General features: G+C 59.0%; 8 protein-coding genes across 8 annotated transcripts; all 8 read right to left on the minus strand.

The window, feature by feature from the left end:
- Positions 1–1,231: 1,231 nt before the first annotated feature.
- Positions 1,232–1,765, minus strand: LBRM_10_1200 (conserved hypothetical protein; the record flags this gene model as incomplete). Its single annotated transcript, XM_001562837.1, has 1 exon — positions 1,232–1,765. One exon carries the CDS (start codon positions 1,763–1,765, stop codon positions 1,232–1,234), a length of 534 nt encoding a protein of 177 aa, XP_001562887.1.
- Positions 1,766–3,829: 2,064 nt separating this feature from the next.
- Positions 3,830–5,419, minus strand: LBRM_10_1210 (conserved hypothetical protein; the record flags this gene model as incomplete). Its single annotated transcript, XM_001562838.1, has 1 exon — positions 3,830–5,419. One exon carries the CDS (start codon positions 5,417–5,419, stop codon positions 3,830–3,832), a length of 1,590 nt encoding a protein of 529 aa, XP_001562888.1.
- A 1,944-nt stretch (positions 5,420–7,363) lies between these two features.
- Positions 7,364–8,923, minus strand: LBRM_10_1220 (conserved hypothetical protein; the record flags this gene model as incomplete). Its single annotated transcript, XM_001562839.1, has 1 exon — positions 7,364–8,923. One exon carries the CDS (start codon positions 8,921–8,923, stop codon positions 7,364–7,366), a length of 1,560 nt encoding a protein of 519 aa, XP_001562889.1.
- A 1,043-nt stretch (positions 8,924–9,966) lies between these two features.
- On the minus strand, positions 9,967–10,386 carry LBRM_10_1230 (conserved hypothetical protein; the record flags this gene model as incomplete). Its single annotated transcript, XM_001562840.1, has 1 exon — positions 9,967–10,386. The coding sequence occupies one exon, from the start codon at positions 10,384–10,386 to the stop codon at positions 9,967–9,969; it is 420 nt and encodes a 139-aa protein (XP_001562890.1).
- A 1,186-nt stretch (positions 10,387–11,572) lies between these two features.
- LBRM_10_1240 (conserved hypothetical protein) lies at positions 11,573–15,460 on the minus strand (the record flags this gene model as incomplete). Its single annotated transcript, XM_001562841.2, has 1 exon — positions 11,573–15,460. One exon carries the CDS (start codon positions 15,458–15,460, stop codon positions 11,573–11,575), a length of 3,888 nt encoding a protein of 1,295 aa, XP_001562891.2.
- A 2,526-nt stretch (positions 15,461–17,986) lies between these two features.
- Positions 17,987–19,054, minus strand: LBRM_10_1250 (conserved hypothetical protein; the record flags this gene model as incomplete). The annotated part of the gene is made up of 1 exon (XM_001562842.1): positions 17,987–19,054. The coding sequence occupies one exon, from the start codon at positions 19,052–19,054 to the stop codon at positions 17,987–17,989; it is 1,068 nt and encodes a 355-aa protein (XP_001562892.1).
- A 1,168-nt stretch (positions 19,055–20,222) lies between these two features.
- Positions 20,223–21,665, minus strand: LBRM_10_1260 (conserved hypothetical protein; the record flags this gene model as incomplete). The annotated part of the gene is made up of 1 exon (XM_001562843.1): positions 20,223–21,665. The coding sequence occupies one exon, from the start codon at positions 21,663–21,665 to the stop codon at positions 20,223–20,225; it is 1,443 nt and encodes a 480-aa protein (XP_001562893.1).
- Positions 21,666–23,860: 2,195 nt separating this feature from the next.
- LBRM_10_1270 (putative rab1 small GTP-binding protein) lies at positions 23,861–24,514 on the minus strand (the record flags this gene model as incomplete). Its single annotated transcript, XM_001562844.1, has 1 exon — positions 23,861–24,514. The coding sequence occupies one exon, from the start codon at positions 24,512–24,514 to the stop codon at positions 23,861–23,863; it is 654 nt and encodes a 217-aa protein (XP_001562894.1).
- Between the last annotated feature and the right edge of the window lie 1,149 nt (positions 24,515–25,663).

A 25,663-nucleotide genomic window follows, 5' to 3' on the forward strand; every position in this document is an offset into this window, starting at 1 on the left:
CCTCCTCGTCACATAATTGATCGACTCTGAGAAGAGCGCTCGAGAGTGTGTGTGTGTGTGTGAGCTGAAGCCCACAACTGGTGCGTATCCATCGTTTCCTCCTGCCTTGGCACCGCAGCACAAGACGGGGATCAACGTGCTCAGGACACACCCACACCCACCTACCCACACACACACACACACACATCGAGGCTCACACTGAGACCAACACACGCCAAGAGAGAGAGAGAGAGAGGCGCCGTGCGGGGAACACGAGGTGTTTGACGGGAACAGCAACAGCAACACGCACACGTTCTTGTGTGTTTTTGATCTCTCTTCCTGTCTCTGACTTACGCTTGTTTTCTTATCTCTAGTCGTCGCCGCGCGTCTCTCTTCCCCCCGCGCGCGTCGCCACCGCAGAAACCTCCGTGGCACACGCGCATAGACCCACACACACATCGAGAGGATTGAAGTGGGGATGGGGGGAGAGGAAGAAACGTAGCAAGATAGAGAGGCAGCGCTGAGGGTGAGAGAGCAAGAGAAGGTGTGTGGGTGGGGGGCGAGGGAGACAGCAAGAGAGACTGTGCTGGTCCGTTACTTGACGGAACAAACAGCAACGATAGTAACAGCAGCCAACAGTGACAACACGCGTGCACACAACAGTGGTGGCTCAGGACAGCATACACAAGACGAACTACACGCATGGGTGTGGCATGTCTAACGAAGCACACGCAAATATGAAAGAGAGAGAGAGAGACAAAAGTTACGGGAAGCAAAACAGGAAAGAGAGGGGGATCGAAAGAGGGGCTGAGCAGTCACAGTCGCCACACCTGCACAAGGCGCTTCTGTAGGCGTATATGTGTATCCCGCCGCCTTCCACACCCGCGCAGGGGGTGAGGAGAGAGAGAGAGGGGGGGGGGGTGAATCGGTGATCGCGCAAGGGAGGATGCGAAGAAAATGTTCATCGGGCGAGTATCAGGGCGCGTGGGCTCCAGCGCGTGTATGCGTTACATGGTGGTTCTTGCACTTTAAACACCTCGCCGCCTGCCCACACCCACACCCACATGCCTTGTTCCCCCCTCCCCCTCCCCCTGCCCCCTCGTGCGGTGCTGGCGAGCAAGATTAATAAAGGAGGAGGAGGTGCACTGTGCTGGGTAGCCTCCATGTGGGGCACGTCCTCCTCTCTCCCACCTGCGTTTTCACAAACACAGCGGACGCATTCACCCGCTGTCATCTCCGTTGCTCACCCCGTCTAGGGGAGTTGGGTCATGCCGCCGGCGTTGGAGCGGCCCTTGATGCCATCTAGGATGCCTTTGTCAATGAAGGTCACAATGCGCTGCTGCGAGGATCCGTAGTCGAAGACCATGGTGAGGGCAACGATAACCTCAGCGATCGTCTCGACAATGTGAGAGCCGCACTGCGTCTTTTCCACCTGCTTGCCGCGGTTGCAGAGATCCACCACTACGTCATTCATGCCCATGCTGATGGAGCTGAGAATGAGCGTCAGCACCGCCATCATCTGGTGCGCATATAAAAGAGAGAGGCGCGGCTGAAGGCGCTGCACCAGGATAGAGAGCGTCATGGTGATGGCGAGTAGAATGAACCCAATAATGCTGGCCGCATAGCGCGCCATCACGCCACCCTGCTCCTTCTTCACGGTCACAGCCCACGCGATGATCAGCATCAGCATTGCAATCCCGTCCAGGACGACCATGGTAACGTTCATGCGACTCAGTATAAGGGCCTTCATATTGGCCTTGTGAATCTGACTGAGTACTGCCTGCATTTCGATGACGCGGTGTGCAGGGAGGGAGAAGGAAGGAAGGGTCGAAGGGAAGACGGCTGAAGACAAACCCTATCAAGTATCGATGGGGAATAGCGAGGCTGTACGCTTGCGAGTAGCAGCGAGGCAAGGACACGGCGCGGCGGATGTGGCTTGAGTGGAGTACTTGTGTGTGTGTGGGCGTGTGTGGGGAGGAATGGCAGTAACTACAAGCAGAGGGCGATTGTTGCTCGTTTTATTACGTGTGTCATTGTTGTGTCGGAGGCCATGGCGGCGATTATAAAAAGAGGAGGGGCGAGGGCCCCGTCGCAGAATGGGAGTAGCAGCAGCAGCAAGAGTTGTGGCCAGGCATAATTTGTGTCTGGGGTTCATCCTGAGCGAAGCGGGGAGGCAGAATAGCGGCGGTGGCAAGAGGGTGCGCACTGCTGGCCAAACAGGGGCTATCATGGTCGCTCCATCGAGAGAGAAAGTAAGAGAAGCGGCACGGTAGTACGCCTAACTGCCGTCTCGCCTCTTGTCTCACGAAACACACGGAGACGTCCACCTGTGGGCTTACGCATGTGCACATGACTACCCTTGTGGACTGTGTTGCTACCGTGTTCCCTTGCTGCTCTTCATGTCTCTGGATTGGGCACGGATACGCGGGGAGGGGGTGAGAGAGAAGAAGGTCAACGCTAGGGGAAGCGATTCCAAACAATTGGCCGCGGCAAGGGCGAAGTCGTGCAGAGCGCTGCGTGTGTGTCGTTTCGTGCTTTTTGGACCTTTTTGATCCACCCTGCACCCTTCCTCCTCCGGAGGCGCTGACACCGCTGCGGGATGAACAGGCCTATCGCCAGCGCGCACAGACACTCACATCCGCGAGGGAGTCGCCTGCTCGCCTCCTCTGCCTGCAACGTGGCGTATGTGTTCCCCTGGCAGCTTTTCACACGGCGACGTTCGCCGCCTTTTGGGGGCCGTGGCAGCGCCTACCTTCTTTACGGCCCTTCGAAGGGATTATGTGGCCCTTTGCCCTCCCCATCCTACGGCGCCTGGTGGGTGAGGGCGAACTGCGTGAGTCTCGCGGGATCGTGAACTCGTGCGCACAGTCACATGTGGGGGAAGAGGCGGTGGCGTGGGAGAGGAGGAGGTGGTGAACTGAAGGGGAGGGGCAGAGAGATCACTCAAAAACAAACAAGGAGTCACTCTGAGATTGGCGACGGCGTCTGCGCGAGGGGGTGGGAGACACGATAAGAGGTGGGGGGAGGGGTAAAAAGTGCACCGCGAGTAGGGGAGAGCGAGGGCGGCGGGGGGGGGAGTGGACAGGTGCAACCACTGCCATCCCTCATGTAATTCCGCCCCCTTCTCTCATCCCTCCCTTTGCCCACAACCGCCGCCATTTTCTGATTGAGCAAGAGAGGAGGAAAACGCCGCAGAGTCGTGGAGGCGACGGCGAAATGGACGGGGAGGGCAAAGAGGACGGAGCCAACAGGCGGAGCAGGGAGGAGGAGTGCCGGCGCAAGGGCGCCCAGCAGGCAGCAGTAGCAGGCAGTAGTAGCAGGCAGCAGGAAGAGTATGATGAAAGCAAATAAACAAACACCCACACACATGAGCAGAGAGGTGAGCGAGAAAAGGAGCACAACAGGATCGACCCTCGAAGAACACAAGTCGACAAGCACACCCACACCCACGTGCGCACAGGGCAAGGGAAAGAGGCCTCCTCTTCTCCGCTTGCCCCCCCCCCCCTCTCTCTCTGTGCCGGTGGAAAGGGCACGTTGTGGCGATCGCGTTCCCCACCCGCTCTCCGGACCTCTTGTCTCCCTCCCCTCAGTGTAGAACCCTGCAGTAATCAAAAGCGCGAAAAACGCAGTCTTGTCTGTGTTTACACGTCCTCACGAGAGTGCGTGGTGGCCTCTGTGTGACAACGTCCCGCGGCTGTGTCCTTCCCATTCGATGCAGTCTGAGAGCGCACCGCAAATGACCAGAGGCGGTGGTGATTGATGGGGATAGATAGAGGGGGAGGGGTACGCGCACCCACACCTGCAGACGGGCTTTCCGCACACGTGCGTAAAGAGGCAAAAATGCCGTCACTTAGCTATGACGGCACCCCATCGGCGATGCTGCCGGCTGGGGAGGAGGAAGCGAGGTAAGGTTGGTCGACGTCCTGCCGTAGTCCTGCGCAGCCAAGCGACGCACACCGTCATGTTTGTGGAGCTCAAAGGCATCTCGCATTGTGTGGTACTTCTCCGTGGACATATCAGTGCAGAAGCGCTCCGGTATGACCGTAGCACCGTCCACCACGAAGGAGCGAAGAAGAAGTTGTGGGTCGGGAGGAGTGCGAGAGTGTCCAAACAAGTTGTCGGTGGCACAGTCCTCTTCGGCGCCCATGCTGGTACTTTGGTGTCGCAGGCTGCCAGCGGCCTCACGGTGAGCGACAGCCGCGGCGATCTTGCGCATCAGCTGCCGCTGTTCCTCCAGCGGCATATGGGGGTAGGTCATGAAAACGTCGCAGCGGATTAAGCCCGGCACGTCGCTCAAGTCTGGGTAGTACAGGCGGTGCGCTTCCTCCAGTAAGGATTCGAGGTGAGCTGGTGTTAAGCGGCTCGCTGGAGTGGCGGGGGAGAAAGGCTTCCTTTGGTCGTCGTAGAAGGAGAGAACGGCGGACAAGAGCTCCAGGGGGTAGCGGCGCTGCCAGAGGCAAATGTGATAGAGAAGCGCATTGATGACCTCTCTTCCCAACAGGGCTTGCTCCTGGATAGCGGCTGCCGCACTGGGTGCAAGAAGGTCTCGCTCCCATGCCGCGCGTACCGCGGCGAGCTCAGAAATAAAGCGATGTAGGACGGGCAGCGGTAGCCGCTTCAGGTGTGCGCGCGCCGCCACATCTCTGAGCGCCGGCGACGCGCTCTGTTGCTCAGTATTTTCACTTTGAACGGTGACGAGAAGGTGCAGGCCAAAGCACGGCGTCGTGCGTAGGGCGAGCACCTCTGCAAGTGCGCCGCCTATGTCCAGTGTCTGAGCAGGTGGCACACGGCTCACAGCTTTGCTGTGAGTCTGTGCATGTCTACGTTGCAGTGCATAGAGGGCGTCACAGACACGGGCGTACTCGAGGTTGCGTTCCTTTGCAATGAGGGGCAGCTTCTCTCTGTCTAGCAGTTCCGCTTCCGACACAAAGCGTGGGACGACGTGGATGATGCGAAACGTCCGGTTCTCCATGTTGCCACTCTTAGTTTGTGCATAAATTCTCCTTCCAGAAACGCCGTAGAGCCGCGTGAAGGACAGGCACTTTTGGAACGTTAGATGATGCCAGTCCTCCAGAGGGATTGTGACGTGGTGTGGCTTGTCCTCCAGGCCCTTGAGGAACTGGCTCTTCGCTGGCATTGCGCAGTGTGTCGACGGAAATCCACCACCACCCACAGAGCGTGTCCCTGTAGGCTTTTTTAGATGTGCGCTCTTCTGGGGCGGGAGTGAGACAAGAAATGCGAGCGGGATGTGGAGGTGGTGTGGCACGGTGTGGGTTGGGAGGGGGAAAAGGTTGTCACTCAAACACGAGAGGGGATGCACGAAATGCAATGGGAAGGGGCGATGACGCTCTGGGGTGCGTAAGGATGGCGGGATTGCCATAGTGCTAACCGCCTTCATGCATACCTGCACAGCCTTCAGCCTTCCACCGCACGCACACATTATGGATGGCTTATATAAGGGGGGATAGGCTGACGCATCGAGAGACGAGCTACAAGGGCTTGAATCTGTCAGGCGCGAGCAGCGACGTACGCCGTTGGGCGCCTCATACCACTACATCGAGGTACAGAGAGAACGTATTGCACTCTCTTCTAGCTCTCTTGTCTTCTCTCCTATGTTCAGGTAGCGCATGCGCTTTCTCTTGTGCTGTGGTGACTGCACGCGCACAAGTTTATCACGAGAAGAGGAAAAGGGGGTGTGCAGCGGCTCTTGCGAGTCCGTATTTTCACCGATGCCCATGTACCTGGGCTGCACATGCGCTGGTAGGAAAGACGCCCATGAAGTGGATGGATACCCTTGTGTGGCTCTTGTCCTTCTTGTCCTCCCCTAGAGAGCCCGTAGAAGCGGTATCAGAGGAGAACAAAGAGCACCCGTGCAGCTAATCTCGGAAGACGAAGGCAGCAACGCCCATAGATGTGCTCGACCTGCATCTCCCCCCCCCCCCCCCGGCCCCGCCTGCGCCGCTTGCAATGTCCACACACGTGTGTGTGTGTGTGCCCTCGAAGCATTTATTCCCCTCTAATCATCAATATCGTGCAGTAGCTCAACGAGGACTGCGGTGGACCCAACAGCGTAGCGAGCCTTGCAAGGGATATAGCGCGGGGTGTCGCAGTCATCAGAGGAAGCAAAGCAGGCGCTGCCCTCCTCGGCAACACCAATGTCCGGAACTGTGGCCCCTGCAGCTGAGACAAACAGTGGGAGGTGACTGGAAAGAGGCTGTGGAGAGGCGGAGCAATACTGATGCGCACCTTCCAGGAGGAGGTGCTGCTGCGACGCCGTTGCTCCTTGCATACCAGGTGGCACCTCAGCTTCGGGATGCTCGCTGATGCTCATCTTGAGCACTCAGGAAGAAACACATGCACGCACGTGGGGAGGCTCTCTAAGACAGAAATGCTTCCCAGAGTCTGTGTGCCATGGGCGGGTGCCCTGTGCGCCCGTCTGCGTGTGTGTGTATGTGTGGAGAGGGTAGGTAGGGCAGAAAGAGTGGGGAGGAAAGAGGTGCCGCAAGCACATGTCTTGGGCTGGCGTCATTGGAGGTGGCAGAGTAGTCGGCGTATACGAGTTCTTGTCCATAATAGGCAAACCTGCTTAGGGAAACCGGCGGTGTGGCCACCAAGGTAGGCGTTGTCGGGGAAGAGACGACGGCTGAGAGACATCACAAGCAGCTCTACTCGCCAGAGCACCTGCAGACACACCCGCCCACCCAAAGGCGGTGCAGAAGAAAGTGCGCTGCGCTCTGTCCTTCGCATCTCCCCGTGCGGGTCGAGCCTTTTCCTTCTTGGCGGGGGTGGCAACGCGCGTGCCGCCTCATTGGTGTCATTTCGAGCGACGCCCCCATCACGCACAGCGTGGGCCTCTTTTTCCTGTAGCGTTACGACTGACGATGTGCGTGTGCTTCCTTCGCGCTTCTTTTTACCTGAAAGAAGAGGAAACAGGACCGGTTCGCCTGGTTTAACACAGTGGTAACAACTGATTGAACACACAAGCACACCCACCCACCCACCCACCCATCCACACACACATAGTCGAAGGAATGCAATCCATTTTGATTTCTTTTCCCATTTTCTTCAGTTACCTAGGCGTGCAGGCATGCATACATGCTTACGTTATGTCTATGAATGCCACTGCGTGTGAGCTTCATACATGCCGATAGACGCCTACGCACTCACCCCTCAAACAACAACAGCACTCTCACAGCCATACAGTCACAACTCTATCGCATCTGCGGTCTGATGCGTGGCTGTCAGGGAAAAGGGAGGGGGGGGGGAGGCGATGGGGAATAAAATATAACGGGGTGATCCTCAAACACAACATCATCCCTTTTCTCTCTTAATTTGTTGTTGTTTCACCTCCTCCACACACACACACACAGACAACACTCCGGCGTTACTTCGCACTCTTCTTGTTTCCGCCCTGCGCGCCCTCTCCCCCGTCCTGGCGCGCCGCAGCGGCCATACCACCGCGGCGCAGTTTCTTGGCGCCCGAGACAGCACGGTCCTGCTGAGGGCCACTGCTATCAATTGCCGACACCTGTTGCTGCTGGTGGGGCTGTTGTTGCTGAGGAGGCGGGATGGACTGTGTGGCTGTGTGGACCGGTTGCTGAGGTTGCGACGTCTTCGTGCGCTGCTGCTGCATACGTGCCGGGGATGGACCTGGCATAGCACCTGGCCCCTGCGGCGGCATCATGCCGTTGTTGTTGTTGCCAGGATCCATGTACTGAGGGTGCTGCTGCTGTAGGTGTGGGTTGCCTATGTGCCCCCCCATCGAGCCGCTTGTGTTGTACACTGCGGGATGCGGGTTCATAGCGTGGTGCTGGTGGTGGTTCATGGGGGCACCGCGACCCGGCATGGGGTTCATGACGGGCTGGTTGTACTTGTGGTGCATATTCGGCTGCATCGGCGCCTGCGGACGTGAGTAGTGTGACACGTCGCGGTCGTAGAAGTCGATGTCGCCAGGCCAGTCCGTTGGGCACGCGTAGCAGTTGTCGTTGTTTGCCACTAGGTGGGCCACGTTCGCCAGGAAACTCTTCAGCGGCGGCACAAACGGGGTGGCCGACGGGTTGGGGCTGTACACCGTCTTGTGCTGCACCGCACTGACTTCAGGCACCGGTGGCGGTGGCAAGGTGACGGGCTCCTCTGGTGGCGGCGGCGCTGGCGCAGCTTGACGAGTTGTGCCACGACCCACTGTGGCTGTGGTTGCTGCCGCAGTGGTGGCTGGTACAGCCGACGCCACTGGCGCTGCCGCAGCGACCTCCTTGCGCGTGGCCGGCACATTGCGTTTGCCTCCACGAGCGTCGCGTGCCACATCGGAGAACATAGAGCCCTCATCCACATACTCGGTCGTCACATCGGTGCGTTCGAGGCGGTGCTGCAGGTTGCGCGTTCCGGAGCCCTCAATTTCCTTTGCGGTGCGTTCGGCGTAGGCGATCTGCTCCTTGCTGAGCTTCGACTCATCCAGCTTCGTTGTGTACAGTTCTTCGCGGTAGGTCGAGGCGACGCCGAACCGCTCATTCGCCTTGAATTGATCCCACTGGCCGGTGACGTGGCTATCAGCCTCCAGCAGCTCATCCGCACCCTCGGCAGCCCAGTCCAGCGTCTTGAGGTCGTGCTCGCCGCGGTAGGAGTGCACGTGGCCGGCGCCCGGGGTCTCGGTGCGTAACTTCATGTTCTTGGCCTCCATCATCATGATGTCCTCGTACCGGAAGAGGCGCGTCTCGTCAGAAAGCTCCGATGCGTCGAGGGCGCTGTGCACCACCGAGGGCAGGTTGCGCGGGAAAGAAATGAACACACCCGCCTCGTCCGCGGCCACATCGGCGTCGGTTCGCGAAACGAAGAGACCTTCGCACAGGGCCCCGTCCACGGTGTGGATCAGCACCGTCTGGCCGACCAGGTTGAGGTACAGGTACTCCAAGCGGTCGGCATTGCTGCTCTCGTTAGGGCCAATCATGGTTGCTGTGTGTGGCCTGCGACGTTGATGTATGCACGTCTGCAGCACTGAAGAGGGGCAGCAGTGCAAGGGGAGGATCTGCGTGGAAGACCAGAAGCGAAGAAACGGTAAGACGCTGAGGGCACACACACGCACGCAAACAATCACGCACGCACAGGCATACGCACACCACGCAAACTGTCACACCGACCTGATACGAGAGAGAAAAAAAAAGGAGAGCAAATCACAGAGAAAGGAGGGGCCTCGGCGCGTAGTGATACTGTCGCGTGGCGTGGGCGTACGCGTGTAGGGGTAACGGGAAGGAGGAGGGGGGAGGGAGGAAAGGGGAGGGGATGGAAGGAGACAAAGGTGCCGGCAAGTCTTACGGGGGAGGGGAGTGATGCAGGCTCGGCATACGGTGCTGTGCAGGTGTCTCATTAAATGCGTGTATGGGTTGATCGCAAACAAGAGTCTCTTTCCCTTGAAGCGTCGTCTATCCGCCCTCTTCGCAGTCGAAGGAATAGACAAGAGGCGGCTGGGCGTGAGGGGAGGGGAAAAAGAGAGAGAGGGAGACGGAGGGCAAGCTTGACGCCCTGCAGTGCCTACGGTCCGGCCAGCCCACAGAAAGGCTCCCCCTCTCTCTCGCAGAAGTGGAGTTACACTGCCCACACAGATGGTGTCGCGCTCACAGCGAAGCATAAAGTGGCAAAAGTCGTGCGCTGCCGTTCATCCGGGACACGTTTGCAGGCCCTCTTCGTGCTCACACGTTCCTCCGCTGCGGGTGTGGGAGGGGGATGGAAAAGGTGGCAGGCGGTATTTGTCGCAGCTACAAATCTAAACAGAGAGAGGGAGAGACTTCTTCACTGACGCAGCGGCAGGACCATCGTCAGGTGCCACAACGATCTTCTCCGGGGAGGAGGAGGAGAAGGGGGGGGGCAGTGAAGACCATCACACACGCACACCCCTACGATCACCCTTTCCATACACTGAGCGTGCTCCGCCCTCCTACCTCTCGCTGGGAGGGGGGGGGGGGAGGTGCACGCCTGGACACACGGAGAGTCTTTTCAAAGATACTTGTCCAGCGTCATGGCAGCCCTGTTCACGCGCTGAATGGCCGGGTACGGTGACTGGTCAGCGCCACCGCTGGGGTACAGGGCCCCCTGCAGAGCCTCCCTATCAAAGACTTTGCGCCGGATGTTCATATAGTCGTGGTGAACCGGATCCGTCATCATCGGCACGTCCGTGTACTTCTCCGGCACTACGCGCTGCAGTTCCTTTGGAGCCAGCTCAAAGGGCATCTCCACCACGTCCCAGTCCCGCCCCTTCCACTGCTTGCGCAATGACTGCTGCGCGCACCAGACGTCCACGTTGAATTGCAGCGTGGCGAGGTCGCGCTTGAAAAGGCGGCCCTTCTTCTTATGATCGATCGGCCCAATCTCACGCAGATATGCTGTGCGACCACCGAAGCGGTTGGCGTCGTGCATCGGCAGGGTGTTGAAGGTGTGCTGGTGACGGTAGCTAAAGGGTGGATGATCGAAGACGCCGGTGGAAACGCATCGCGACGCTGCGGTGAGAGGTGCGGGGGTAGGCAAGGCTGTCACCACCCCTGCAGCAATCCCTGCTAGCCCACGCCGTTTGAGCATCGGGATGCTTCCGAGATAAAAGTTTACTAGAATGACTGGTGAGGGGTCGCAGTGAGGCCCACACGAAGGCCGGGAGGGAATGGGAGCGAGACTGATGGAGAGGACTTCATGCATCATAAAGCAACGCAGCAACGCTCCTCAGCGGTTGAGACTGGAGAAGGGAGAGGTGGGGGACTGATGTGTGGCCCCATCCTCTGTATTTACCTTCTCCGCCCTTTCTCTTTCTTCCATGCGCTTCCGCAGGAGTTCCCTGCTGGCCGTGCATTGGTGCGCGTGCTTCAACGCGAACCCTACTGTGCGTGTATGGGTTTATGTGCCTGCAGGAGACAGGGAGGGAGGCGGGGGGGGGGAGAAAGGGTAGCGTGGCCGCCGTCAAACTTCGCTATTGCCCTTCTCTACTGACTCATGCCCGGGGCGCTGTCCTCTCCCCACACCTCACCCTCTGCCCCAGTGGACCACAAAGACGCTTGAGGGCAACCGCGTTCTTTTCCGAGCCGCTTGTGTCGTGTGACACTCGCATTCGCCTACGGTTCTCTCGTTCTTCGTTATCGCTGTTGTTGCTGTGGTCCTCCTCTGCAGTCCCATCGCGAGCGTAGTCGTGTGATTCAGCGGAGGCGGAGATGATTCGCGGAAAAGAGGAGGAGAGCGGGAAGCACCCGAACGACAAGGCAGAAAACCGAGAGCTGGTGCGTCAGTCGCGCACACGTGTGCGCCAACCCGTGGGCGGCGTGTTCAGCACAAGAAGAGAAGCCGATAAAACAGAACAACTCCCCCCCTGTGAGGCCCTCGCATCAGTCGCTGGTGCACTTCTTAGTGAAGCTTTCGGGGAAGGCGGGCGGGCTCATAGAGATGCACGGGCAGTTGTGTGGGTACGATGAAGCAAATGGCACCGCTCAGTTAGAGCGACACGCATAGGCGAAAAAGGGGGCTACACTGCTCAAGTCTACACACCCCCGTTGCCTTCACGCTGCCCTGTACGCCGCACCACTGCTGTATCGACTGCTCAGCTGGCAGAAAAACAACTACACTACCACTCTACGAAAGGCGCCAGCAGTGCACTCAGGTCTCGAAGAAGCTGCTGGACAGCTACGCGCCCCTCCGAACCACCTGCCTTCAAAGCAGCGGCATGCTCGAGAGAGAGGGCGATCTGCTTGACGGCGCCGCGCGCCTCCTGCTGCTTTGTACTAGGAAGGAGTGCCTGAGCCGCACCAAGCAGCCGCAACGCGATCATGGAAGCCATTCGATGCACGAACACGCCTGCCTCCTGCTCTCTCCACGACCGCAACACCGGCTGCCACTGATGTCGTGCGGCAGCCCCTTGCAGGTCGCTGCTGTGCGTTTTACAATACTGCAGCACGCTCGTCAGGAAGCTGGCGGCGCGACCCACCCACCGTAGCATCCTACGATACTTAGCCTCCGTGGATGCAACCTTCGTTGCTTCGCGTGGTCGCGACTGCGACGCGTCGGTGTGCCGATCGGGCACCTCCCGCTCCACCATCGCGCAGCACACCAGCGCCTTCTGCAGTTCCAGGAGCATTGGCCACGAAGGCAGCATCACCAACCGCTCCCTGCGACAGCCACCGCACTCTGCGTCGCTGACATCTGCTAACTGCGACTCCTTCGCTGCCGACGCCTCGGCAGCATCATTGCTACCACCCTCTACCGTGACAGGCGCATTCTGGCGAATGCATGAGTTGCTTGCAGAAGCACTAGTGATTGTGATCGTACGCAGCAAGATCTCTTCCACTGCTCGAGCTAACGCGGTGTCTTGCGCGGTGGCACTTGTGATAGTGAAGAGGCGGAGCATCTGCCACTCACGCTCCTGCACGAACATGCTTGGCGCCAGCTCCTCGGCCTCCCGTATGAGTTGCGCAATGCGCTGCGAGGCTGCGTGCGTAGCTGGGACGCCTGAGACTGCAAAGCGTTCCATCAGCACTGAGGCGTAAAGGAGAAGGGTGTACACCTTTGCGGATCGGCAGCCCCTGTCGGGGCCACCTTGTGTGTAGGCATTCAGAGCCTGCGTGAAAAAGTTGTCGGCATCCTCAGGCAGATCGTGAAGAGGGCCGATCAGAAGCGGTTGAGTGAGGGTGGCAGCCGCAATGCCGAAGGCACCGTCGAGCTTACGCTCCACGACGCTGCGGTACACATCCCCCAGCTGCTGCATCACGTCCGCCCACTGCAGCATGCTGTGCGAGCCGAAGACGGCACCGAAGACCGTGTCCTCGGCGGCCTTGTGAGAGGCATGCAGCAGGGATTTGGCGCGGTGCAGTGCCTCCAGCGCCTTTGTGTAGCGTGCTGTGCGGTGGTGCTCCCTGCCGACTAGGTAGTACACCAAAGAAAGCTTGGCGAGATGGCGGCGTGTGTGCGTGCTAATCCTTCCATAGAAGCGCAGCGCCGTGAAGGAGAGGCTCACGACGTCCGCCTTGAGCGTTGTGAGCCAGCTGAGAGTTGTGGGTAGCTTGCGGCCGCACTGCTGCAGCCCCGCCTCCATGCGTGTGCCGAGCTCTGCCAGTACACGTATCGAGAAGCCGCTCGCTGCGTCTGACATTGCGGCGACGGCGATGTCGCCGTACAACTCGTAGAGGGAAGAGTGGAGAGAGGTGACATCCACCTGTGTCCGTGGGTCCAGCACCGTCGAGCACGACGCAGGCACCACAACCATGCTCGTGCCGTGGCTGCATTTTTTGAGTTCAGAGGGTGCGCTTACATGCGCTGGTGACGTCGACGGCGTTGGTGGCTGATTGCAGAGGTCTGTTGGCGATGCCCTGGCTGGCGCCAGGGAGGATGTGGAGGGGGGCGACTTCTCCTTGGAGCTCCGGCTGTCCTTGCTGACTGGCGTCGTGCCGTTCACGGAGGCGCTTTCGTCTGCAGCAGATGTGCCGGCCCGCGCCTCTGCTGAGGTGGCTGCCGTTTTGGCTGCCGAGTGCGGCGGTCCCACAAGCGCACTTGCCTCCTCCAGCCGCACAAGCCCTTCGACTACCACCTGCAGAAGGTCTTGGGTGCACGATGATATGGCAGCCATTATTTCCTCTCGATGCTCTGCACCACGCAGCCTTGCCTTGCCCTCCTTCGCTTTTGCTCCGCTGCGTGTCATGCGCAGCACACGCAGGTGGTGGCAGCCGCAGTAGTACGCCTCCAGTGACAGCGCCACCACGGCACACACCGCGGCACTGCACGTCACTAGGCACCGGGAGAAGAAGGCCTTTATCAGCTGATCGCCTTCCCACTTCCCCGCCTCAACCAACATGTGCCGCAGCGGTATCTCAAAGCGACCACACAGCAGCAGTGCGTCTCTGTAGATCTCTGGCGACGAGCACAGGCCAGCGACACAGCTGGCAGCAGCATTCTTGGGGCTGCTGGCCGTGTTGTTGGAGGCGACGGCAGCTGCCGTCTGCGCAGCGTCCACCTGCAGCTTGCGCGCCACCAACACTGGCACCATCTTCACCAGCTCCGCTACCGTTTCGCGTGCAACAACGTCCTCGCGGCAGGATGGCAGAAAAATGCGCAAGCTGCGGTGAAGCAGTGGCAGCGCATCGCCGGCTCTGCTGAGATCGCCGCTGCGGAACAGGTGCTGGCCGATGTTGAAGCACGTCTTTCCAAAGCTCCAGTTAAAGCGGTTCAGCTGAGGTGCGGTGGAGGAGCCGCTAATGCCGTACCCCGACGACGTCGTTGAGGGCACCTCGCTCTCAATGTATGCTTCCCCGTCCGCCAACTTCTCTGCTGCGCCCCGGTTAGCGGACGCGAAGGCGGCAGCCGTAGGGCATCCAAAGTACTTGTCCGTTTCCTCCACGAATGCGGCGGACTCGTCAAGGTCGGGTAACTCGTACAGTTCCACGTACTCCAAGGCGTAGTCGCGCACCACCGCGTACGTGCCGCCGTCACGACGACACTGCTTCACTAGCCACTGCAGAACGCGGCTCGTGAAGCTAAGTGCCGCCGCCGCCATGCGCGCCTCGACGCTGTCGAGTATGTCCATTGTTTTCCTCATGTGGTGGCTCTGCAGGATGCCGTCGTGGTGCACGTACGTCCCGATGTGTGACACGTTCGCCATCATCGCGTCGAACCAGTAGCGGAGCGTCTCGCGCTTCTCGGCATCGGCGGCGCCTACCTGCGCCTTCTCTTTCACCCGGACAAGCTGCTCGGTGCTCGTTCGCTGGTCCATCACGATGGGGGCGTCGATGCCGATAAGCACCTCGGTCGCATCCATGCGCCAGCGCAGCACCTGCGAGTAGCGGTGCAAGTTCGCTCCAAAGTGCAAATCGGACGCGGTCATGCTGGCAAGGCGCCGCTCTGGCAGAGTCAGTGCGAGCTGTCCCGCTGCACCCGCCGCCGCCTTGTCTGTCGCCACGGCATCTCGACCGTGTGTTTCCTTCATGAGGTACAGGGCCTTGCTTAAGAGGGCCTGCTGGCGCATCTCGCGCACCTCTGACGGCTTCGACGCGCGCGAGTCAATAACCAGCGTCGGGCCGATGCGCTGCACGCGCAGGGCCAAAGGACGCTCCGGCACGTAGACCTGCTCGAAGATGGTGCGCATAGCCTCCGCACTGGACACGATGAGGGCGTTCTGCTGCATATCCTTCCATTCCATCACAGCGCTTGCCAACATGTGCTGCAGCGCCACACGTTGATTGCGCAGAAAACCGGGGGCGTGCTGGTGAACGTTGTGGACGGGGTCCACCGTCAAGTAATTGCGCGGCGGCTGGTTGATGTCGGTGCCCGGCGCAAGAGGGGCCTGCATCGGGATCGCTTCCACCCCCTCCACGCGCTGGACGTGGGTGCTGTTGAGCAGCTTCGTAATGGTGGACGATGCACCACTGTAGATAGGGAGCACGCTGATCCGATCCCAGCTCGCCGAGGGGCGAGAGCTGGGGTTCTGCGGGGCGCACGAGTCCGGTGGCAGACGGCCATTTGACATGGTGGCGGTGGAGAGTTGCAAGTCTCGGGATGCGGCGGTAGGGAGCCGCGCACCTCCACGTTGCACAGCACTCACAACTGCGTGCGACTGTAATGGGCCCAGCACGCTCAAGCTTCGACACGCCGTCACATTCGCTACCGCCGGCAGGGCCACGGCGCTGGTAGTGCACGATCCACCCCCGCCGTAATCAGCCGACGACGAGGGGATCGAGGTAGACCCTGGCGGCGCGCGCAGTAGAAACTCGAAATTCCAGCTGGACGGTGGAGCTGAGGTAAAGGTGTGGGTGGAGGGGATAGCGGCGGCGGTAGTAGTGGCCCTGGTAGTCGATGCAGAAGCAAGCTGATTTGTTTGATGGAGGTGCTGCTCAGAGGTGGGTGGAGGCAGTTGGTTGTCGGCTGAAATGGGCCCCACTGCGGTGTTTTTGTGCTCAATCATCGTCAGGGCAGTCGAGGTCAGTGCCGTCACGGCTGGCGCCATGTGATCATTGCGCTGCGTCTGCACCGTGTCCGTCGCAGCCAGCGCTGGGGTTTCAAACAGAAATAGCTGCGCGTCTCTCGCCTTGGCCTCCTCGCGCAGGTGCTTGTTCTGCTGCCGCTGATGATAACGCTTCACTTCCTTCCGGTGCTTAATGCGGTGGCTCATCTTTTCCCTTTCACCTCCATGATGGCCCGGCGCTTCCACCGCAGCCGGGGCACCAGACGACATCGCTGGCTTTTGCCACAACCGATCAGTTGGGCCGACTCGACAACTGCGAGAAGTGCGCGCCAGGAAAAAAGGCAGCGGGAACGGCGTCGAAAGGGAGCGGCAGAGGGGCAGGCGAAGGAGGTGCCAGGTAGGCTTGCGAGCGTCAGCAAGTCTTGGGTGGCTGCGTTTTATGCAGAGGAGGGGGTGAGGGAAGAGAACACCCAAGCGTACCTCCTCTCTTCACACACACGCATGCGCGCAGCACAATCGAAGACCTCTGTCACTGAGATAACCGACGTCCCTGCCGCGTCTCTTTCTTTTAAGGATATTTCTGTTCGTTCCCGCGCTGGGCTACACGACGATGACGCCACAGCCACAAAAGTTGGCCCCACCGTCGTAACAGCACGAGGCGCTGTACGCGTCGAGAGTACGTGAGAGGTCTGACGAAGTCGAAACACACACACACACACACGCAGACACGCAGACGGGCGCACACGCCCCACAACGGAAGGGTCGTTGAACTGAAATCGAGTGACCGCTTTCACCGAAAACACAATAAAGCAGGAAGGGGAGGGGGGGCAGTAGCACCAACGAGACAACCGCCTCAGCTAATAATGGGCACAGACACGGGCGTACGACCGCCCAGGTCTGTCTTGGCGTAGTTCTGTCTGTCTTTCGCTTTTATGTTTTGCGCTGCTTGAGCCTCCTCTCGTCGCGCTTTAAGGGCGGGGAGGCGCGAGGGACGGTGCAGCGAGAAAGAGAAATGGGGGTTAAGGAGCAGGACGAAGAGGGAGGAGGGGAGGCGGCAGCGATGGCAGCTTGCAAGTGGGAGAGTGCACCACTGGTGCGTATGTGCGGGCGTATAGTGGCAATAGAAATCTGAAGAAGAGTCAGTTACATGAAGTTTGGTTTGTTTTCCATAGTATAGTCGCTTCTTCCTACACCGCACGACGCATTATGGTTGTGTGGGTGTTGCGTGCGCAGGAAAGACGAAGGAAATGGGAAGGGGCATGATGAAAGAGATGAACACGCGTGTGCGAGGGGGAGGAAGAGGATAGGAGGGCCAACACGAGGAGTGTATGTGCGTGTGTGGGGGGGGGGGGAGGGGGGAGGGGGGAGGGAGAGAGCCTGTAGTGGTTATCGATGCCTCTCCGCAGCAGTAGATTCGTTAGCAATGGGATGAAGAGTGCCAGCGCGCACAGTTTAACCTGTTTCGCGGCGCGGCGTCTCTCCGTTGGGGCGGATGGTGGGTGCAGGCTTGCGTCTTTCCCCCCTTTTCTCCTCCCCCCTTCGTGCCTTCCTTTTGTCTCATTAAGTGGGGGAAAAAAGGGGGGACGTCATTTAACGTATCGAGACGTTCTTCCCCAACCCACACCGCGCCGCGTTTCGCCCCCTTTTTTCCGCGGGAATACGGACGCACACAAACAACGCTGAGTCAGTCGACAGCCCGAACTTTACACATAATCGGCCAAAAACTCCCGACAACCCTCTCGCGACGAGATCAGATGAGAGGAGCGACCAAAGAGGAAACGTAGCGGAGGCACAATGACATCGTGGTGAAACAGGAGGGAAGCGAGTGGAAACGCCGATGTGGCGGCAAAACTGCCGTCCACACGCCTACAGAGATCCGTAGCAGACACGTGCGCACAGACTGGGAGGCGGCGTGAAAAGCAGAAAGAAAAGATGCACTAAGGAGAGAGACGATATTATACACGCCCATACCTCTAGGGCACTGGTGCGATACATTGGTGGTGTGAGCATCAAGTAAGAGACGGCGCAACTGCAGCAAGGGAGGGGGGGGGGAAGGGAGGCGGATCCAATAACCGAAGGATGGGCCTCGCGCTAAAGCGTCATAACACGATCAATGTTGCCGCGGCACAGGGGGCATCGGTTGTTGCTGAGGCGCAGGTGTGCGGCGCACGTGTTGCACAGACACATGTGGCGGCAGGGTAGGATGGTGGTGTCCTTCTGGTTCGTTAGGCAAATCACGCAGAGCCCCTCCATATCCTCCTCATCTCCTGCAGCGTCGCGCACGTCGTCCCCGCGGCCGTCGTCGAAGATGTCCTCTAAGTCGTACACCTCGTTGCCCACCTGAAGCAGCTGCTTCGCCACCTTGCAGGTAAAGCGATGCGCTGGTTGAGCTTCCCCACAACCGCGCGAAGACCCTGCAAGCTCGGCTCCCTCCTCCGGCGCCTCCAGGAAGGTGTACTGCACAATACACTTCTTTCTAGGCTTCGACTGCGTCGCCTCGTGCGCAGTTTTGTCGGCAGGTGCAAAGCGCTGCGACTTCTTGCTGTGCTCCTCCGTCTCCCCGATCACCACTTCGATGACTAGCGGGGCGTAGGCTACCCGCTGCACCGTTGAGACGGCAGGCGTGTCGGCAATTTCCTCGTACTTGACAGGTTGCAGCAGCTGCAGCAGCACCAGGGGGTTTGTGACAACTGTTGTGAGACCGTCTGTCTCGGTGGTATCGAAGATACACACGGATCCCTCCGCGACACCACCGCTAGTTTTCAGTCGCACACCATCGCGGACGCGATATTCCACTGATACACCAGTGTACACGCACACCCGTTGCGGTGGCTGCGTCGCCGCGATCTGGAACGTGAGTGCAAGTCCCTTGGAGGCGCCGACAACCCCTGGCGACGGTGGGGGTACGCTGATCAGCTCAATCTTTTGCCGGCGTGGTACGGCGCATGTGAGATCAAGCGTCGCTGCGTGCTCAACAAGGTTCTCATCGTCGTCATACTCCACTTCCACATCATAGATGAGTGGCCCTCGCACACGCTCTCGCGCAAAGTGAATGGACGGCTTGCCAAAGACAAGGTAGAAGTTCTGCGGGGCGAGGCGCAGCTCAAGATCGGTGACGACGGTTTCCGCCGGCTGCTGATGACTCGTTTGATTCCCCATTGATGAAAGCAATCCACCACAGCTGTAGTCCCAGACCCTTCTCTCTCTGCTGGAGTGCTTGTGTGCGCGCGTACTTGGAGGCGGTAGGTAGGAGAGGGAAGAGAGAGAAGTTGAAGGGGGCCAATAATGAAAGAGAGCTGAGTCCGAGAGAGGCGCACCAATGATGAAGCGGTGTAAACCGCACGAGAGTCAACGAGGAAGAGAAAAGAAGGCAACAGACATACCCCAAGAGAGAGGCGAAGCGCGGCGCAGCGAAGGTGTATGTGTGCTGTGCGTGACGGAGAGGGGGGAGGGGGAGGGGGAGGGGCGCAGCGTACTTGAGATGGAGTAGACGGTACGCAGAAAGAGAGCGAGCGGGTGATGGAGTCAGTGAATGTGCATGAGCAGTCGAGCGTGTGTGTGTGTGTGTGTGGAGATGAGCCCACACTGGCGCACTCGCAGAGCACTAGCGTAGTGCACGGAGAGCAAGCGACAAAGAGAGATGAGTGGCCTTGCACCATATAATGCCGAGCAGACACTCTTCGCTGGGATGATGCTTCTATCCTTGATAGGATGAATGTGCCAAGGCAGCGGTTGGGGTGAGGAAGGAAAGTGTGTGGGGGAGGAGAATGAGGAACGTGTGCAACGGTTTGTGTGGCATGGCCATTTACACTCAGCATCCTCACCATACCCCTTGCTGAGGGAGGGGAGGAAGGTGGGCGAGAAGTAACTGCGGAGGTCGGGTTTCTCAGGCTGTTAACGCTGTGCCCCTCCAAATCGAGAGAGAGAGAGAGACGTGCTCACGGGGACATGCGCGCCTTGACTCACCATTACGTTAGCGGCACATTCTGCACAGGAATACAGGTTGGGTGCCTTTAGCAGTTTCCTTCGTTTCTCTTGGGATCCTTGTTCGTTGTTTACATCTATAACAGCATAGGACTACAGCACACCTGCCAACGCACATCTCTGTGCTTTGGAACGCGTGCAGCGGGTATGTACATGGCGGGTAGTGGCGTCTCACTGGCGACTGCAGGTTGGCACACCAGTGAGAGAAAAAAACAGAGGAGACAACGAAGAAGCGCGAAACCACGACAACGGGGGGAGAGAGCCGCCTTCGGCAGAGCAGCAAAGCGCCTGTAGATAAACCCAGCGCATACACACGCGAGTCCACTGGCCCCCGCGTGTGTGCTCATTTGCCCACCTTGAGGAGGGCCCGACGATACTGCTCCGGCACGCCCAGCTCTTCCAGCTCGCCTAACTTGCGGTGACGGATTGCCTCCAGGGCTGCCTGCCGCTCACGTGCCTCCTTGCGGATCTGGTTGCCCTCCTCAATCTCCTCCTGCCGCTGGCGACGGCGACGCTCCTCGATCTCCATCATCTGCTTCAGTAACGCTAGCGAATTCTCTTCCTGCAGGCGGCGAGTGCGGGCCTGGCGCTCGAGTTCCTGCTCGCGACTGATTTTCTGCACTGCCAGCATGCGGTCAAGCTCCTCCTGTTCCTGCGCCTTCTCTAAGGCCTTTAAGCGGTTGCGCTCTTCTACCTGGGCGAGGCGGGCCTGCTGAAGGTCGGCATGCATGGCATTTTTCCGCTCCGCTGCCTCCTTTTCCTTTCGACGCTCCTCACGAATGTATGCCTCCTGCACGCGACGGGCGCGCAACTCCTCCAGCTCCGCCTGCTTGTCCTGCACTCGCTGCTGGCTCGCACGTAGCCGCGCCACCTCCATCTCCTTCTCGTACCGAATACGCGCTTGCTCCTCAGCGTAGGCCTCATCGCGTGCTTCTTTCTGCTTAATGTACTCCGCCATCTTCCGTTCCTCCTCCAGCAGCATCTCCCTTTCGCGCTGCTTCAGGGCGATCTGCTCGGCATTCGCGATGGCGGCCTCCTCCATCAGCCGTCGGGCCGCTTCGATACGACGTAGCTTTTCCGCCTTCTCCTCCACCTGCAGGAGCTCTATGTGGCGACTCATGGCATCCTGCTCCTGCTGATGCCGCTCCAGCCGGCGCACCCGCTCCACATCACGCTCATGAAGCTGCACCTTGATCATGGCGGCGTTTCGCTGCTGCTCCTCCATCCGCTGTCGCTCGCGCTCGAGGTACACCTGTTGCGCCCTCTCCGCCTCCTGCGCCATGAGTGCGTCCATCTGGCGGTTGTACGCCGCCTCCTCCTCTACGCGCTTTTGTTTCTCCAGTCGCTGCGCCTCGCGAGTGGCGACACACTTCGCCTCCATGATGACGCGATTCATTGCCTTCACCTCATCATACTCCTCGTCTAGTTTCAGCCGTGCCTTCTCCAGGTTCAACTGGCGCAGCTGCGCCTGCTCGATCTCCTCCGCCGTCCGCGGCGCCGCACCGTTGCGGGTGCGCTCCGCATCGAACTCCTGCATGCGGCGGCGGTGCTCCTCGGCGGCCCCCGTGTGCGTGCGTGAGGCTGCCGTGGTCGCTGCCGTGCCGCCGAGGCTGCCAAGGAAGCGGCCATCAATCATACCACGGATAATATCCAGTTCGGTCTTGGTGATGATGGCGGAGTCGCGGGGAGCGCCGCGTGCGTTTAGCTCCTTGCGCAACGCCCCATCGGACTGACCCCGACGGCGAGGCGGGAAGACGTCACAGGGGTTTCTGCTGAAGAAGGTCATCTGTCGCTGTCTCCCTACACGCCTGTGTCGGTGCGTTTGTGCCGGGAGTAGGTCACTTGATGACGGGTGCGAAAGGGCCACCGCGGAGAGCCTGGCGTGCGTTCAATGAGAGGGGAATGCGTAGAAGGCTGCGAGAGAAGAAGGCGGTGATGGGTAAGTAGAGATCACGCGAAGAGGGCCCAAGCACCAAAAAAAAAACAGACAAGGTCTTCTCTAAGAAAAAGGCGTGCTTCGTTCGCTGACTCGCTCGCTCTCCCTCCCAGTGTGTGTGTGCGTGGGTGGGTGCCGGTTCGTGCAGCCGCATCGACATAGTCAAATACACACCGAGAATGGGGTGTGAGGAGAGAGGCGAAAAGGGGGGTAGGAGGAGGTGGTGGTGGAGGCAGTGGGAAGAGGTGCGCAGCGCTGAACTCATCAAGACTGGCTAGACTTCGCATAAAACGTCCCTTAGCCGCGTAAAGCAGGTGACGAAAGGCATGAATGCAACACGTCCACCGTACTTTGATCTCATCCTGCACGTCCTGAGATGCAGAATGAGAAAGAGACGGACACAGCCAATATCATGCTGTACAGAGATCGTCGCCAGGGGTAGCTACTGGTGCCTATGTGCACACCCACTCGTCAGCAGTTGCAACGTCGTGAGGAAAGGGGAGTGGAGGTCGGCTCGAAAAATCGTCTGGTACGAGGTATCCCATCATTGTGTCGGTTTGATTGTGTGTCGTTCTTCAGGGACGAGCTACACGTGCAGAGACAAACGGGGAGAGAGAGGCGGCAAGCGAAAGAAAAGTGAGCACAGTCAAGCAAACAACAAAAGGCCAAGCACACCGCGTGAAGAACAGCCAACAAGTCCGCAAGGGAGGGAGGACGGGAAGAGAAGTGCGCGCGCATAAAGGGCTAAGTCGCCAAGTGCACCGAGAGAGCGAGAGAGAATGCGGAGGGTACGCGGAGAGGGAGGCTCACATCAACAGCAGAGTCTAGAAATGTACTCCCACACACAGCGAAACAGGGGAGAGAGGGAGAAGAAAGAGACACAGAGAAGCACAACCACACCCACATCCACACACCTGAATATGTGCCTCTCTGTCTCTGTCTCTCTCTCTCTGTCTGAGTCTTGTACACATGGTGAGGGACATGCGCAGGGAAACGAAAAAAAGAGAAGCGACTTGAGATGAACAAAGGACGGCAGTAAAAGATACACACACGAGCACATCGACGGCACAACAACGAAGACGATGAGAGGGGGAGAGGGAGGGAGGGGGCGAGCAAGAGTGACTTAAGCACACACACACACACACACGCACACACACGTGAATGTCTCCATTAACTCAACCACAGTGATTTTATTGCTGTTCCGCCCCCCCCCCCCCCCCCACACGTAAGCCATTGTCTCATCGCTCCCCTTTTCTGGTCCTTCGTGTCAGCCACTGGGAGAAGTCGTGGGCGGCGGCGAGAGCATCGGTATGCTCAAGAGGCTGAACAGCCATGCAAAGCACAAACCTGTTCAGTGCTTGAAGAACGAGTAAGAGCGAGACACGTGCTCACACAGACACGCACAACGACAGCTGCCCTGAGGTGGTTAGTGGAGTAGGGAAGGATGTGGAAGGGGACCAAGGTAGCAAGGCATGCATCTAGGGGGGGGGGGGCACGTCGGCGAGGTCGAGGAAGAACGGGTGTGTGAGAGACGAAGTGAGATGTACACCACGAAGAGGGCTGAGCAAGATGCCGGGACGCGGGAACATCAACCTCTCTGCTACGTCTCCCCCTCACCCCTCCCTTAATTAATACACACAGAGTGAGAGGGAAGACACGCAAAGTAAGAGCAGAGCAGAGTTAGCAGCCAAACAGGCAGGCACAAATGAGAGACCAACAAAGGGGGTGAAAAGAGGAAACCGCACACAAGGGGAAAGTGAGAGCAGAGAGGAGGAGGTAGCACCGTACACACCTACACACACAAACGCACGCACAGATGCCTGCACCAAGATGCGTCCCTCTCTTCTGCAGGCCCAACTCCTCCATCCGTCGTCCCAGGAGGGTTCCCCTCGCTTGACAGGCAGCCGTGTCTGTAGATATTTCTCCGTGTCTTTATGCTTCAGCTTTTAACCGGATCTGCCATTCAAGGTAGTGCTGTGCTGCGATTGTGGGCCCAAACGCGCGGCGGCGCTCGGCATGTGACGCAACGAGGAAGGCGCTCATGCCTAGCAGCACTTGCTTTCCTTTTTGTTGCTCCCCTGGCGGTCGAGGTGGACGCTCTGCGCGCGAGCAGCCGCGTTGTCGCCAGCCCCCGGTGCCTTGCCGTTACGCTCCTTCATATCCTCGAAGATGAAGCTGGTGATCTGCTGGAAGGCCGTCTGAACATTCTCTTTCTCCTTCGCGCTTGTCTCGATGAATGCCATGTTGTGCTGCTGAGCCCAGGCTAGCGCCTCCTCACACGTCACCTGGCGGCTGGAGCGCGCCTCGTCGCTTTTGCACCCCACCAGCAGACACGGGATACCGGGCAGGGCCTGTTGCCGCACGCGGTCCATCCACTGCTCCAGATGTACAAAAGACGGGCGGTGGGTAAGGTCGAAGCACAGCAGAACGCCATTAGCACCGCGGTAGAACGCCGTGGCGACGGACTGGAAGCGCTCCTGGCCGGCCGTGTCCCAAATCTGAAGGCGGACACGCTTGTCCATGTAGCTCATTTGGTGCATGCGGAAGTCGATGGCGATGGTGGACGCGTAGTCCTTGTAGAAGACATCCTCGGAGAGACGCACAGTCAAGGAGGACTTGCCTACACCACTGTCACCAATGACGATGATCTTGAAGATGTAGTCGCAGTCACCGCCCGGGGTATTGGGGTTGCTCATCATCGGGATGGAAAGGGAGAAGGATGAAGTTGGTGGACCAAGGGGTGTGTACGTGCTTTGTCAGTATATACGTGTGCCTAGGCGACGCGCGCTGGTGCTCGGCAGAGGAGAACAGTACTCTACTAGGGGCGCAGAGGAGAGGAGGGAACGCAGATGAGCAGGAAAAAGGAGATGCACTGGCGTGTAGGGTGCCGGTGATTTCGTCTGTTTGTGTGGCTTCCTGGCTTGATGGCGTTGAATCAATTGGTGTCTAAGAGGGAAAGGGCTGTGTATGACAGCAAGAGGGGGTGAGAGAAAACAGGAAAGCAAGCAAGGAAGACACACAGAGGGCGCGCGTGGAGGCAGGGTGGTGATACGTTGCAGATACGCGAGTGTAGAGAGGGGGCTGTACAGAGGCAAGGGAAGCGAGGGTGTAGAAGGAAAGGAGAGGACTTACACTCGTGGTGCACGTGTGTATATATATATACACACACACAAGGGCGTGGAATGACGGATGGCGAGTGCGGGTGGGTGGGGGGGGGGGGAGAAGGAAGTGGAGCCCGAAATAAGGAAGGAGAGAGTAGGGTGTTGTTTACACGGAAATGCCATGGTAATAGTGAACAGTTCAAACGATGTATGTGCGTGCGTGTGTGTGTGGGGGGGGGGGGGGGGAAGAGGGGACTGTCCACCAGTTGCGAGAAAGAACTTGACGCGTCTCCCTTGAGTGTGCGTGTTCACGGCTCCATACAAGCTTCACATGAAGTAACGTGCGCTGTGGGCTTCCCTTTGCAGCCCTCCGCCCCTCTTCCCTCTTCACCAGCGCAACAGCAGCAGTCCAGTAGGGAGAGAGCGAGGCATGTTTGTTGCTTTGCAGTTTCTTCATTGGGTGTCGAGACAGAAGCACAGGAAAAGAGGTGCGAGAGTCCACGGAAAACATGCTCCCCCTCCCACCGCATGCAACGCGTCCACGCGTATACGACCACACGATCATACGCACAGTAGCGAGGGAAATGGAGGGAGACAGAGACGAGTAAAGAGAAAGACGGCGAGAAGGGTAAAGAAGGAGACGCGCGCGTAGACAAGGCGCCATACACTGACGCATAGACGGCAGGAGAGAGAGAGAGAGCAGCAGCAGCAGCCACCTCCTACACTCAGAGAAGTAGAAAGGGAAGG

This window comes from Leishmania braziliensis, chromosome 10, assembly GCF_000002845.2.
Source record: "Leishmania braziliensis MHOM/BR/75/M2904 complete genome, chromosome 10".
Lineage (NCBI taxonomy): Eukaryota > Euglenozoa > Kinetoplastea > Trypanosomatida > Trypanosomatidae > Leishmania > Leishmania braziliensis.